This window comes from Styela clava, chromosome 11 (genome assembly GCF_964204865.1).
Source record: "Styela clava chromosome 11, kaStyClav1.hap1.2, whole genome shotgun sequence".
In the NCBI taxonomy this organism is placed as follows: Eukaryota; Metazoa; Chordata; class Ascidiacea; order Stolidobranchia; family Styelidae; genus Styela; species Styela clava.
In genome coordinates, this window is record NC_135260.1 from 17,832,780 (window position 1) to 17,849,515 (window position 16,736).

At 36.2% G+C, this 16,736-nt stretch overlaps 1 protein-coding gene across 1 annotated transcript; it reads right to left on the bottom strand.

Annotated features, from left to right (window-relative positions):
- Positions 1-2,840: 2,840 nt before the first annotated feature.
- Positions 2,841-4,117, bottom strand: LOC120347838 (2',5'-phosphodiesterase 12-like). The gene has a single exon (XM_039417942.2). The coding sequence runs from the start codon at positions 3,901-3,903 to the stop codon at positions 2,980-2,982; it is 924 nt and encodes a 307-aa protein (XP_039273876.2). The 5' UTR covers positions 3,904-4,117; the 3' UTR covers positions 2,841-2,979.
- Between the last annotated feature and the right edge of the window lie 12,619 nt (positions 4,118-16,736).

A 16,736-nucleotide genomic window follows, 5' to 3' on the forward strand; every position in this document is an offset into this window, starting at 1 on the left:
GGATATCACCCAGCGAAAAGAAACTTTTACAACAATTTCTGTCCAGTACAAAATTATCAATCTTCTTAAAGAGATAGCCGTCAGGCGGTTTTGATATTCTGCAGATCTGTGTTTTATAAGATGCATTTGAGATACTGGGCAATTCCGAAAAATTATTCGTCTATATTGTCTCTGTCATTTTGATATTCCACAGATTCTTCAATGTCGAATATGATCAAGATGACGTCTAAAGATTCTGCCATCGCTCTATCGAACACGACATATTTTGCCAAAAACCTCAGTTACTGTGGCAGGTAACGACTTGAAAAATGCGAACCAATGTATTCTGTGGTAAAAACAGAGTCATCAACGTGGAATGTTCTAACTCTTCCTCTTGGAACGTTTGCTGCTGACCTCTTCAAACGTGACGATAATAAAAAAGACAAAGACAAAGAAAAAGCTACCCAACTCAACGCAAGAGCGAGAAGTACAAACTGACGATAATAAAAAAGACGAAGAAAAGGCTAGCCTACCCAACTCAACGCAAGAGCGAGAAGTACAAACTGAGATTCATCCACCCCCCCTACAGCTGATAAAATTGTAATTGTTACGTCATGCAGAAGTCTGAGTACCTATTTTGCAATTGATGCCATCAGCATTGTTATATCATTTAATAGTTTCACTTTTTCGATGTTTTTGGATTCAAACAGTTTGTTTACTTGTTGTACTTCAATCAGAATTGGACTAAGAAATAAAAAGCAAGCCAACTTTTTTTCATCTGAGTACATTCCATACAGAACTTCTGCAGTATAGCACTTTTCGGACAATCGTGAAACTTCAAAGTGGGTTTTTAGTTCCAGCCATTGTTCTAGGATTCTTTGAACAGCTGGCTGAATAGATAGCCAGCCATCTTGTTTGACAATCTTTAGGAATTTTCAAAGGTGATGTGCCATCATTCAAAGTTTGATACAGCTAGTCTTATACCGATACTGCCTGGTAGATGAATGTGAGAACTATTTATGAGTCTCGGTAATCAAAAAATTAAGGTATCTTGGCAGGCTATCTGCCGATGCTTGTGAGAGTGCCAATTGAATAAAATGGCAAACACATTTTATAGGAATAAGAGGTTGAATCTCGGCCCTCAGTTGTGCATGAACACCCTTATTTATGCCATCACCAATATCTTATATAAGATCTGTTTTAAAATGCTCACACAGAGTGTTTCTTATGATATGGGTACATTTAGTTCGATGCATTTTCATTTGAGACACTGTTTCGTTTGTAGGGGGATTACTTTTACATAAAACAACTAAATGGTCACAATTAGAAATAGCTGAGTGGCAACATGAAAATAGACGCTTCCAGCTCTGCTGCTTCGGAGTTTTTAAGAGTCATAAATAAATCAAAAGTTCTGGTAGTGAATGGACAAGCTTTCAAATGTTTCTGGCTCTTGGTATGCTGCTTCAAATCTTGATATTTTGCTTGGATTACACATTTACAGAATGCCTTAAAATCTTAGATGCATCAGCAGTCATGGGCGCGCGCTATCCACTCTTTCAGCAAATCATTCATTAGCCACTGTTTTCAAAATTTCTGATCATATCGTTTGCCATTTGGTTTTTTAGACATTCTTATAGGGATAGAATCAGTGAACAACAGTATTTCCTGACTTCAGATTTTAGCATAAGAACAGCGTTCAGTCTGTCAGTTCACGTTACTTTCAAACTTTCAGAGTAATATTAATAATAGCCAATATTTTGGCGCATATCCCAGTCAGCTTGTTTTGAGCACAATTACCAAACTTCGATTGGAAAACTTTTATGTATTTTATTCTATATCTACGAATGTTAGCCACTGCTAGGTACGGGTATTGGTGAACTGCACTTCTTTGTCACTAGATAACAATGCAAAATAACAATTGTCAGAATAATCTAAAAATGAATGCTGAAACAATCTAGAAAATAATCTAACATCTAAATGGGTATTTCTTACATCTGAATCATATGAAAATAAATTAAATCTAGATTAAAATAATCCAAGTTTGCAACACTGCCCTGCGCGAAAACTGCAACCCATGTATGAAATTCGGAATATTTCCTCCGTTTATTGCGCAATAGAAAGAATGCGTTGCAGATACATAGTATCCAAGTTACTCAACAGCATAACCAAGTGGACCGATATAAAAAAAAAACACGTGACCAAAATGGAAGGTATTTTCCCTGATGTGCAAAATTTTACCTGCCATGCATTGATTAAATTGGAACTAAAATGCTGACAATGACAGTTCTCGTTCTTCTGAAAAATTGATGTATAGGGGACTTGCACGGGTCACGTGACTTTGTTTACTCGACGGCAAAAAAACAAAAACGTTGAACTGGCTCCCATTTTGTTACAAGTCGGTATATACGTTTCCGTTTTGTTTGGCTGTTGAAAATGGTTATTTCGTATTGTTCCGTTGACTGTACGTATAGTATAGACATATTGTATTTTTAAATCCCTACGGCTTCTCCAGTTTAGTAAGTATAGTATAGACAACGAAATGGATCTTCAGTTATATTGCACTGTTTTCAAAAGATCCGGAAGGTCGCGCAATGTGGATATCATCTATTGGCAGGACTGCTTGGTGTCAAGTCCAGAAGTCATCTCGCATGTGTTTCACTGTTTGCGGACAGCATTTCACCATCAAGTTCATGCTTCTGAAAACAAATAACTGGCTAACTAATCCCGACATAGAATGGTAATAGTAGAATGTTGCAGCTGCAATCCCCCCCCCCTCTGTTCATGACATAATCTGTGATCTAAAAATATTGCAAACAATAGTTAACTATCAGAATTGTAAATCACAGAATTGAAACATATATTATAATATACTTTACAACTCATGTGTATACTTTTTATTGCACATAATCACTTACATTGCAAATTAAATTTTAAATCGACGACCAATGGAATATGGTCAGATGGGGCCAACTCATTTGGTAAAGCTGTGTATCGAGTCGTTTATTCATATGATGGAGAAATGGGGTGTATTTCGATGACTTTTAGGACCTTTGGATCAATGAAAATATAATCAATACATTTACGAAATTCTGGAACAAAGCAAGTGTAGGTGGGATAACCACAGGCACTTTGATATTTAATTTTTCCAACTAATTCGATCCCTGGCTGATACTCTTCTTTGCCCATCGCAAACCAATCCGAATGATTTGGAGGCACTTTTCCATCTGTCATTAGTTGTACAGCGGCGGAGTATGAGTCGCTGTTATAATCACCTGCAACTATCCGGGCAAGTAACTTATTAGCTAAGTTAGTATCACTAATTATACAACGTTGTATGAAATGTTCCATTTCCCGTACTACGAGTTGCGATTGTATTGCCCTTATGTGCCCTCCTCTGTCGTCCCAAAAGAGATGGACATTGATTACAACAAGCAATTCATTAGAAGTAGTTTCCAGTAGCATCATTGATAAAGAAGTTCCCCGAGAAATTACGGTATCCAACAATTTTTTGTTACACTTGATCTTATTATACAAATCAGAATTGCGTTTAGATCTTAGTGCATCGCCCAATACTATTTGTTCGGAAACAATTAGTGTCAAACTGCATTTGCGGTAAAACGTTGCGCAGCCTTCAGGGATATCCAATTTTCTAACAAATTTACTCGAATATCCATGTTTTGATAGTTCAGGCAGAAACAGAGCCCTGTAAGCATTCTCGTCAACCTCTTGAAGACACAATATATCAGCATTGTATTCCGCTAACTGCCTAAGAACAAGCTTCCTTCTGTAACCAGATTCAAGAAATTTTTCAGGACAATAAGGATAATTAAATGAACGTCCAACATCGGTCCACGCATGAAACTCAGCAAGTATGTTATAACAGAGAACACGGAACTTGCTTCGGTCAATTCCTGCGTCTGCCATTCTGCATTATACGATTACTGCGACTTTCAGTTTTATCTATCCTTCACTCCGTCCGTTCCTTGCTTATAACACCGACCTAATGTCATACAAGTATATGAACGAAAAGTTTAATTTATGAAGTCAACGTGACCCAAGAAAACTCGCCGTTGCGACTACTTATGGTAAAAATAAAAATATACAAGTCGGTAGGCTCCTAGGATCTCCGCTTATAGTTGAAGCCCGCACTCAACAACCGGTTGTCATCGATAGAAACTTGAGATCTCTGAAGGCAGCGCGATTCAGTAACAAGTGAGCGGGTTGTCAAAAAGGCCAGTTCATTTTAACCCTTTTCTCCCCTAAAGGAGGAATATAGATGATCACCTTATCCCAGGTGATAATCCGGCTATAGGTTGCTAATTTACTGTTTTGGGGATGTCTAAACTATTTCAGAGTAGTTCGTTGTTACAACGGCGTCCAATGTGTGTTTATCCTCGGTCCATGCTTGATCAGAGTATACTTGTAATCGCACCTGTGCAAATTACAGTCGGCGACACATTTGTCAATAATTTTTTTTTGTTGTTTCTTCTACTTGGTGTATCGACATATTATACGCTTATTTGCGCCCATTAGTCTGGCTGCGTATAATAAGGCCTTCTTTGCGAATAATTTCGCGAATGTATAAAACAAAGTCAACAAATTCTTGCGCCAAGCGTGGGGTCACGATAGTATCTATTCATTTTTGTTATGCATAACGAGGTCATCTCTGCGTCACGTGCAGAGTTATGATCGTAAACAAGTTTGTTATTGTGATCGTAAACAAGTTTGTTTTGGCGGCTGTTACATTCCCTCGACGAAAAAAAAACTCTCGATGGAAAAAGCACGACCAAAGAATCTAAGGCCTTCTTTACGCCAATAATTTCGTGAATATATAAAACAAAGTCAACAAATTCTTGCACCAAGCGTTTATCTATTATTTTTGTTATGCATAACGAGTGCGATCGGTTTCGAGAAGCACTACTGTTTGCATAGAATGTGACGTGCATCTCTGCGTATCAACCGGCAAAAGTTGCTTTGTAGATTATCATAAAAAAGTGGAATATTGGCGATAGATACTTTGTGTTACCTTTGTATATTCATCCATTTTATGTATATATCATTTATTATGATTTTTATGTATATAAATGTAATGTATGTTTGTGTATATATTTTTCTTTTTAATTATAGTGTGATTTTCTTTATTAGTGCAAGTGTGTCTAAGTTTATAAATACGAAACTACTTTGCAAACGATCAATCTTTGGCCCGCGAGACGCAACTGAAGAATTCCAGACTAGTTAGTTTGTCGACAACGCGCAAAAGTGAGACAGCTCGGTATTGACACGCGAAGATTATCAATCGTATATCTATCGTCTGGTTCGCATTACAAGCTTCACTGAGCACTCGTTTGAAATATGACGTAACGCGCTTTACAGCAGACATAATACATTCGAGCATGGTTAACTGAGTGGTTATTCAGTTGACCATGATTCGAGTCTCTCGCGCGTGTATACTACCTACAGGGCTCAAATTGAAAACAAAAAAAATTGAAAAATTTTTGAAATTTTATCTTTCCCCGGCCATACAAATTAGAGAGAACAGGCTGCGTATTTTGAGCGCCGCATGTCAGCGGGCGTTCAAGAACGGCTTTTCAGACATACCAAAGTGGTGTTGCTATCATTTTTAAACGAATAGAAATGACAATTTTTAATTAGGGGTGTCAAGAAGGACGTAGATTGTCGGGGAATATAGGGTTAAGAGCTGCGCGTTTTGTAGACTGATATACGATGGCTTAAAACTAAATAACATATTGTTCTCTTCAATCCCTAAGGCTTCTCCAGTTTATGAAGTATCGAGACAAATGCCGACTTGTTGGAATAAGTAATTTCCCGTGCGAAAGGTAGCGTTCTTTGAATTTCAATTTTCAACTTGGTTAACGAAAAAACGGCGATAAATTGTAAAAAAAATTGAAATTTTCTTACGATCGGCGCGTTTTTTGCTGTTTCCATATTTCTAGGATTGCAAGATAACCTACATGAAAAATTATATCTAAATCCATTCGCCGAGGCCTACTGAGATTAAGGGTCTCCCAGAAGCGGAGATCCAATATATGGTATACTGCCCGAATATAATTAGAATTGATTCGCATTTTGTGATATTAGTAATTTGTTAAATTTGAGTCGCTCAAGCTTCTTTTCAAAATATCGCCGTTAGCAAAAGCCTGTGGTAGACAATAAAAATTCACATTATTACATTAATCAGTACTATATCGGCATCGCAATAAGGAAAGAAGTCGTGTGCGACTCAGCTGTTCTGCACTATTGTGCAGGGTCGTCAGATCCTAATGATGAAAAAGTCAGATTAAGTCACAAAAACGCCAACAATTTTGCCAAGTACAAAAGCCACATGATTTGAAACCTTTGGTAGAATAGTGGATTTGTACAGTTTGCAATTTGCCGATTTGGAGCCAGCAGTTGATTTAGTGAGCGACCCTAAATGTCTTTACTCACTGAAGGTTGTATTTTCGGTTGCTATCATGACGATTTTTACTTCAGCACGATTAAGGATTTAAAAGTAAGAAAGAATAAATATTGAATGGTAAAACTAGATTGTACATCTGACACAATACAGTAAAGCTGACATCTAATATCTATCTAATACCGAATATATGTACATATGTTCTATATCTAATATGCACATGTTTCTACTTGAACTTGCGATATATATACCTCAGGAGACAATTCTACCTATACCTCACTATTTAAATTTTTTTATGCTTATTCTGATATTGTTTTGGAGCGTTGAAGATTATTGACTGGTTTACATGTTTGAAACCATCAATTTGACTAAAATTATCCAACCACGTGAATTTTGATTACTGCAACCAAACGGAAGCTCCTTAGGACTAATGTCAATTAGGTTTTGAAAATAGAACTAAAAAAACACGCAAAACTATGAAAACGTGGCCTGCTGGAACATCTGCCGGAGCGGATGCAAAAACTGCAATTGTAATTGACTTATTTTTGATTGGTTATGGTTAAGGTAATAAACAAGGAAATCAATGCTCGGGAAAATCTAAATGTTCAGTAGCTAAGCAATAGGCTATTCTATTGTTGACTACTAAATATTGTATTTTATATGATTTTAATATTAGATACTAGAATAGACATAGAAAAGCCAAACGGAAATTCTGACGCCAAACGCGTTTTAGAAAATCCAAAATTGTTAGTTTGGCGTTAAAAAAGCTAATGCGGCAACCCTGCTACTGTGAAGCTGGTACCACGGTGAACTATGTGTGAGACCAAGCTAAACGTTCAAAATATTTGATATCACAATTTTTCATGCGAATATATCATCCCTGATAAAGAAAACACATTTATAATATTCAAGGATTTAGCACAGCGAAAAAACGGTGAATTTGAAAATTATCGAACAACAAATTCAAAGTCAAGTTTAAATTTACTTATACCTAGATAGGCTTGAACTGCAAGAAAAGAGATCGTGTTTTCCCAAAAATAAGACCAATCCGGAATTTAAAAAATGATATTAAAAAAGTGGCTTCCCTCACAATAGGACCTAGTCAATAACGCAAAACTTTTTGACCTAGTCGATAGCATGAAATGTTTTCTACTCTCTTTAATAATCTATGTCTTATCTATTATTTCAAATAAAAACGTGTTATTTATAAGTAAATGGATATCGATTTTGGTATTTTTGAAATTCTCGACTTTGTAATTTTGTTTTTTGATAAATAAAAATCAAAGAAATCCCCCAAAATAACCCCGTTTAAAAAAAAATAGGACACTGTGTTATTTTCAGGGAAACACGGGATTTTCCTTACTATAAAACCTAAAATGTCAAAATTCAAATAATGCCAACACTGTCGTACAAACAAGAAAATATTTTATTAGTGGAAAAATATCAGATATACCGTAAATGCTCGTTTCAACGCCCGGTCTTGATTAAGGGCCCGTTTGAATAGCCGCCCGTGTGAACAGGACATGAAAATAAATAAGGGCCGGTGCTTGAATATCCGCCCGGTGTAAACTTTTTTTTTGCGGATTTGCGTCAAAATTTTCATTATTCTTGTTTAAATCATACTTGAGAACTGAAAATGACAATATACGGTATTAATTATTCAGTAACGATCGATCAAATCATCTACTGGTATTTTTGTGTGCAATTTTACTTTGAAAATAACAAGCGCCCCTGCTTGAATAAGGGCCGGTTTGAATAAGGGCCCGGTTAGTGAGTATGTTTAAAAAAATAGGCGCCTGGGCTATTAAAAGAGCAAATACGGTATACATAAAATCTACATAACAGAATTTGTTGTTGGGAACAAATCTTGTATTTATGTGTACGTCACTGTCAAATATTATTTCATCATAAACCTCGCTATAAACATATATATACCAAAAAAATTTACAATTTTCAAAGCCCGGCATCATGTCCCCCTGATTACGAAGGGCGAGCTTTTATTATTACTGCAGAAATTACTGCAGTATAATACATTGTATATCATGCAATTTTAGGTGTTAAGAACAAAATTGTATTTATGTGTAATCCGTTACTGAAAATGTCCTAAAAACATGATATTTCACAACAATCAAACTCCAACATCATATCTTGCCAATTATTCCCAAAAACCCAAATTTTATGATGTACCACGTATGCACTATTATAGTTTTCCATAGCTTCTTAATCAGAAATCCTATTTCCGTTTTGAAGTTAACGATGCAACAAACTTAATGAACAAACAATTAATGTGGCGTGACTCAAGCTCAGCAATGAGCATATATACAATGAGTGGAAACTTCCAAATATTTGCTCATTAATCCATTGTACCCTGCATTTTTACGTCGTCCAGCTAAATGGTTCGTTGCATATGAAGAAAGCACATCATTCGCTGCAAAAATCCCTTGTTTCAGCTGGGTTGAGTGCGAAATTGGCCGTATTGGGGCTTTTAATTTTTCAATTCGTGTTCGATTTTGGGTTTTGAAGTATGGTACGTTTAAAGCATACTAACATGCATATGCATATTTAGAATACATATCTATTAGGTAGAAAACGTAGCTACAGAACAGAATATGAATCAGTCGCCACGTGGGGTGCGGTTATTGCTGTATTTATTCATTGATATAACATGGGACTTACATATTTATCCAGGGGGAAAGGAAAGCCGAAAGCCTATAAAATGGCAAACCACGGCCTCTCCAAATAGCTCTGTGCTCCTTATGAACCCCCAGGCTGCCTGGACTTTGTGAGCTAGTCGTATACTTATTAAAAATACTGATTTTAACTATAAATTACTCTAGGATATCTTGCCATTAAAATTTAAAATTTGCCATTTTCGTGTCTTGTGAATTTATACAAAAAAGTTTGTTTTTTATTTCATTATTTAGAGTACATTTTGTTATCAATCATGATTTTTGCATGTATATTATTTAATTTTAACGATCCTTCATATAGTCATATATATAGATACTGTTGGTTTGGATGCAATTATATTTTTGTAATCAATAGTGAGATATAGAATTCGAACAAGGGTCGCAGCCAGGATTTTTCCAACGGGGTGGAGGGCATACGGTGAAATTAAAACAGTGCGCCAAAAGTTCAATTCACGACTGCGTGAGGCGTGTAATAAATTAAAAACAATGCGTCGTTCACAGCGAAATTCCACAGTCACGTGTAGCTCGCCTCTGTTTTCTTGGCGGTGTTTGGTGAATATATACAAAAACACGCTCGCGTGTAGCGCCGATCGAATCATGAAATGTGGAAATTTTACTTGGAATTTAATGCTAACAAAGTTGATTTTTTATTGTCATTTATTGATTATTTACATGCGCCGTGATTAGTGGTGGGCAAACCGTATTTTTTTTATATAAAATTATTCGAATATTTTAACGAACATCGGCGAAGATGTTAAAGACAACTATTAAGGAATGTATTCACAACAAAAATTAATTATATTCTGATTTTTATCTTCTGTGTTGGATTTGTATCACAGTTACGGTCCCAATTTTGAGCAAACAATATTATCATTACTGACCCCGGGATGCGATATTTGTGAAGCTGATGTGATCAGCGAATCGGTCAACATTACTAAAAAAACATGTAACAGAACCGGCCGAAAACTATGACTTTTGTGATGGAACCAGCTGACAAAAATTTGAATCCCACCACTCGTTACGACCCATGTAAAGGGGGACGTGGGGCTTTGTATTCATTGATATAGGATGGGGTTAACATATTCACTCATGTGGAGAGGAAAGCCGATAAGCCGATTCCCTGCTATTCTTCTAATTTTTGTCTTCGTTTTTATTGTCAAGATATCCCAGACTGCCAGAATGATTTGAAATTGGACAGCCCTGGGGCTTCGTATGGAGCACCTTATAATCTATGATTGCGAGAAGCTGTGGTTCGCCATATATTTAGGACTTCTTATCCCTTTCCTTTCCCATGGATAAATATGTGCCTAAACCCCATGCTATAATCAGAAATAACCGCATTTGACTTCATATTCTGTGCTATAGCTAATAGATATGCATTTCCAATAAGCATATGCTTATAGTTAGTATGCTTTCAACTTACCATACTTCGAAACCCAAAACCGAACAAGAATCTAAAAATTAAAAGCCTCAATACGGCCAATTTCGCAACCGGCGCGGCCGAAGCAAGGGATGAGCAAATATTTGGAAGTGTCCACTCATTGTATATATATATGCTCATTGAGCTCAGTAAACGTTCTATTCTATATGCTTCCTAATATAGGCCGCGAGACGAGGCCGTTTATCTTTCAGTTTTGTAGCGCACATAAGGGAACTACTTGGAAACAATTTTAAAATGTTCCTTAGTAATATAGTAATAAATAATACTTTGTTCCCATTTCCAAAAGTTGCACGTTTTACGAAAAAACGCTTTTACCACAAGAAATATATGCTATCATCTGTCTTATATTCTCTGCTTTTCCGGCAACATTGGCCAATGAACGCAGAATTCTGCGTGACGTAACAATTAAAATGTTATCAGTTGTAGACGGTTGGATGAATCTCAGTTTGTACTGCTCGCTCTTGCGTTGAATTGGGTAGCCTTTCCATTGTCTTTTTGAGTTATCATAAGTTAAGTTATGCTAAGACGATGTTAAAAATTATGAGTAAGCAATTAAACACTTGTAGATTCTCACCATGGATAGCAATTTAAGTTGAGCACTAGCTCATATAACTTTGTTAAATAGGTATGGTGCGGTAACTTCTAGGAAGGATAGACCTAGAAAGATATTACAATCGTAAATTTTATAACTGAAATCGTTGGAGGAAAAGTTGTATTTATTCGATGAAATTGCCGGCTGACTCAACTTCGCTTCAATGGCCGTTTCTATTTTCTCGTTAACATTTTTCGTCTGGCAAGCTCCATAATGCCCTACTGCTTAGCTCCGAGCCGTGCTAGATGAACAAATGACATTGTAGAATTGTTGTGGAGACATTTTACAGAGTTAAATTGGTGTATCACTATAAAATCTTCGTAAAAATGACCAAAAATGGTTATACGTTGTGTTTGAGGTCAAATTTGACGCATTAGATAGTTTTTTTATTCTTAATTGCATTATATATTTAGGTAGCATGAAGCTTAACCTTCGGCTTCATTCTAGTCCTTATAACAGCTGACTTATTCTATTTGGTACAACAACACGACGAAAATTTCCCATAGGACTCCATTGTTTCGCGTTTCCCAAATATGGCACAAGCAATGACATTAAACAACATGATAGGCAACTCTGACGTCACTCCATAAGACTACAGGCAAAACATTGTATTTCATGATACGCTCCAATGCACATATTTCTCGTCGCCTTTCCCGTCCGTTTTCCGCTCGCTTTTGCTACTCGGCGTCTTTTTTACGTGTAGTACCTGCCTTTTTGCGCCTGTAACGAAACAAAATAATCTCTATATCTAAGAAGTTTTGCTTACTTGGAAAGCTGGAATAACAGGCAAGCTGTAAAGAGCAATTCTGGACATCATAGACGTTTTTTTTTTATCAGAGAAGATTACAAACGCGATAGCGGAAAGATTTGTGTGGAACATTTTGCAGATAATGACAAAGTTCAAAGTTAGTAATTTTAATGTTTGCGCTTAATCATTGAAATTTCATTTAAAGAGGGTGTCATACAAAACTGTGCTGCGATACAATTCCATAACACAAAGTTTGCACCTATCGAACTTGCTTTTGTAGGTGAATTTATTAGACATATTACATATTCAGTTAATCGTAGGTAACATTGCTGGTACATAATGCATCGTAGATAGGTTTGTTTAAATTTAGGAATTTAGCTCATAGCCCACTAATTAATATTGTCTTCTATGCAGGAGGTTGCAGGGCTGAATTCAACTTGCAGCCTTACCGATCACCTGACGATGCTCATTTAGTTTGGCTCGAGCAAGTCTTCTTGAAATGCTTGTGTGGATGGAAACTACCTATATTTTTTGCCTTCCTCCGATTTTAGACAAATTTATTCTGAGGGATTTCGCATATAATTCTCACTGATTGTTGGCTGTTTATAATTCCTATTGATTGTGAATTCTGATTATTACAATGAGTTGAAAATTTTTTTACCTAATTTACTGGCACCTTTTTCTTGTCAATACTCCAAGCTGAGGTAATAAACATGACAATACATTTATGTCATCTGGAAGCAAAATATGCACACTAATTAATAGTTTGGCACATTGAGATAATACATCATGACAGAAAATACAAGTTAAAGATATGTATGACCATCACATGGTAATTAAAATTAAAAAAAATTAATAGGGGCTGTGGAGTATGGAAAGTTCAAGACAAAGAAAAGAACAAATGTTCATAGCTCATGAACTCTCAATTTTGCCTCCATTGCTTTGTGAAGGCCAATATATTTCCAGTGGCTGAATTGGTTTACCTTTATGATAGCAACGATTTTGTATTTAATATAGCGAGATTATTTCAATTTAATTGAAGTGATATAATTTCCCAAAGCAATGCTTGAATCGTCTAGAATAGATCAGTGGTGTCAAACTCATGGGTTTTCGACAGCCGCATTGCATTTTGAAAATTGTAAAAAGAGCCGCAAACAGTTTTTGATAATGTATACTTAAAAGATATTTTTAAGATAGTTTTAGTTTGTGACATATATTGTGATGCAACTAAACAGTTGGATTAAGTTTTATTATTTTCTTCAATTTCAAATGCAATTACATATTAATATTTGCATTCCACTATTATTGCAACATTTGCAAGTTACAGTATTTATTATAAAAAATCGTAAAATTCTATGTACAACCATCAAAATCATTTTTGAACAAGCTTTGAATAAGGAAAGAATAATACATACACTAAAAATAACTTAATCTAAATATATGAACCTAAAATTAACAAAAATACTACAGTATAAACTCTTTTTTTTAATAATTACATTTGTCCTGGCGTTTGGCATCTTTTTTGTGTCACCAGCATACTAAGGCCAGTCTGAAATGATTTTATAGTACCAACTCTAACTAACGAGGCCACATGATCATGGGTTTATCTGGATCTTTACGAATGTTTAATTAATTCCAGTAATGCAAAAAAGTTACTTTTATCATTTCATGTATAGATCAGTAAAAAAACAAATGACAGATTTTTTCGACAAGACATTTCGCACTACATTGCGTGGCATAGGATTGCTTGAATTATTATTGATATTGATTTTTAGTAACTAAGTCGTATAATTATATTAATATACAAACACATGGAAATTTTCTGTTCGAAGTTGGTCTTCGAATTTGTCATATTGACTGCTGAGCTTATTGTGTTTTTTGATTGTATTGATGGAAATATGACAAATTAAACAATGTGCTTCAGAATTTTGTGAAGAGCAGAAATGTTACAACTCCCATTTTCTTCGAAAATGCCACCTTCTTCATGTACTTTGCGTTTAATTTAATTACTCAAGTGTTTTATTCAAGTATTCTTTTGCTAGCTTGATGTGTATTCTTAATTGGGTCAAAATGTGGACAAAAAAAATTAATATTCCAAAACTACTTTCAGTAAATTGTTTTCTGTGTGAATAATCAATTTCACTTTAGAAGGTTTGAAAAATCTATTACATTTAGATAAAAAAAAAAACTTCCAAAATACTATTACAATTATTGTTCAGCGTTCGAGGGCCGCACTGGAAGTTCTCTGGGGGCGCGAGTTTGAGATCCCTGGTCTAGATTGAAGTTGTTCAAAAAATATATGATAGTATTTTAGCATGAATGATAATTATACCCCTTCCGGAATTTCTTCTATAGTACTACCAAAAGTTGATGAACCAAATATAACACAGGTGCAGTGAGGTACCCGTAATCCTCATTTCCAAAGCTGTTTTAAGTATGTCTGGCGTGTGTTGTGCCTTTTTACAAATAAGACCGCTTATGCAATCTTACGCTTTGGAATTTTTAGTTATTTTCCTCAAGCCTTGCAGGATGTGGGGGCCATACACAACTCTACCGGAGGGTCAAATGTCTTTGCATGCCTCCATAGGTTGTTTTTCTATTGCAATTTTCTATTTTCAATTGCATTATATTTCTTGGAATCACACTGTCACTGATATGTCGCCAGACTTCTGATATCTCCCCGTCTGCTATAGTTGTCCTGTGAATAAATAATAGGAAATTGAGATTAGACGAATAGTTGAAAGTTTTGCTTTATGTCGGCTTAATTTCTTGATTGATATACTTACTATTTCTGCTATTGCCTCTTGTGCTGCAAGAGTCTCACAATGCTTAGACAGGTTGGTCCACAACTTTCACATCTGAAGAAAGAGAGGAGATTTATTAATTTTCGTTGAGAATAAATAAAGCAGTCTATATGATTCAGAATGGAAAAGCTAATAAATCCAATATCTCATGTTTTATTTAAAAAATATTTTACTGAATTTGGTATATAAACCAACTAATAAGAGGGTTTAGTCAGAAAATTACAAGCATTCGTGACTCCAAATACTTGAGAAATCAGACTATACAATATAGACCGGTATGAGTGAAATGTTAGGTGAACTTGTTAACACTTTGATTCAATACGCAAATAAAAGTGAATGCGTAATAGTATGTTACAATGAGCAGCAATCAACAATGAGTATATATCCTCACTGATTAAAAAAATCTAACTGGAGGTGCATGAACTATTTGAAACCATAAGGGGTAAGTAAATATGTAATTTCGGCAAATGGGCAACTACGTACCGTACTGAATTAATAACTTCGTAGTATTTGACAAAGGCTGGCTTTCCCACATGTACTTAACAGTGCGATGCCCGGGTGTGATATACAACAATAGTATTCACCTTACCTTCTAACGATTTCTTTTTACCCCAACTTTCAAAAATATCATTAAAATCGACAACAACTGTCAAAGCAGGCACGAACACCATTCGTGTTACGCCTTGAAAGCAGCACACATCCGCTCGTTTTCGTCTCGTCAAGTATGTGCATTGGAGCGTGCTATCGAATACGATCTTCGGACAAAAATGCCGGAGTTGCGCATCATGTTGTTTAATGTCATTGGCACAAGATAGCGTCCATGAACTTGTTTAACATTAGGCAAATTAGTTGCCGGTCGTAGACGCAGGGTAATCAGAGGTGCGTGCGGTGGCGAGCGAGTCACACCGCCGCGCCAAGAAACGGAGAGAAAACAGAAATTGGGATATTTCATGGCTCTGAATTTATATTGTAACTGTGTACGGTACGGTACGCTAGGTCTGGAGGTACCGTACTTAGGCTACTGACATACAGAAGAACCAAATAAAAATAAAGTGTACAGTTGTGATTTTCTCATTCTTCTGTACCGGTATCAGGGGTTTCCAAACCGCGGGCAGGGGGCGGGCCAAATCCGGCCCGCGTAACGATTAAAAATGGCCCGCCAAGCTTAAGTGAATTAGTGAAACAGATTTTGTTTCTACCTGTTTGAATCAAGATACTGCCAATTGTCAGATTGTTATGTCATCATCACAGTCTAAGCTTGTGTTTATCATAGCAATTCGAACACCGGTATCTCCGTACCGGTACTACCGTACCGGTACCACCGGTATCTCAATTAATCGGTACCGGTACGTACCGGTACCGGTATCACAGTATTAAGATTGCATAGGGCAGTAATTTAGTAATCAGACATTTAAATAAGGTTAAAGATGTCAAATAATAAACATAAACTAGACCAGGGCAACTCAACTGGCGAATCCGGACTTTGGAGTACCGGTACCGGTACCGGTATTTGGTTGAATTAAGCGCACATACCGGTACAGACATAGGTCTACTGGACATAAGAGTTGGATTACAGGATTAAGATGGTTCCTCAATAAGTTACAAAACATGAACAATTTTAAGCATATGGGAATACGGGAGATCATGAAACTCAAACAACTGGATTTTGAATTCAAGTCGCCGGAAGACTTACCGTATACATATTTATATATATATCTGTATTGTATACAGGTTCTATGGGGTCGAATGCCGTATCTGTAATCTTTTCAGCAAGTCGGCGCTAATTTACACAACTGAAACGTTGTCATACCGGACCTTTGGTGAAATTGTTGAGTAGCCCTGAACTAGACTACCGTATGACTCAGACTTCAGCGATTTGTCCCCTTTGCCAACGAACTATTCTAGTTTTGAAGCAATACATGCAATACCTACGACATAATGCGTCATTACGAGTCAAACAAGCATGTTTCATAAAATGTCAACTGTGAATCCACTAAATCCCAGCTAAACCGCCGCACACCTCCAGGCGCTATACTGTACTCTTCCGGCCCGCGAACATCCTTTCAA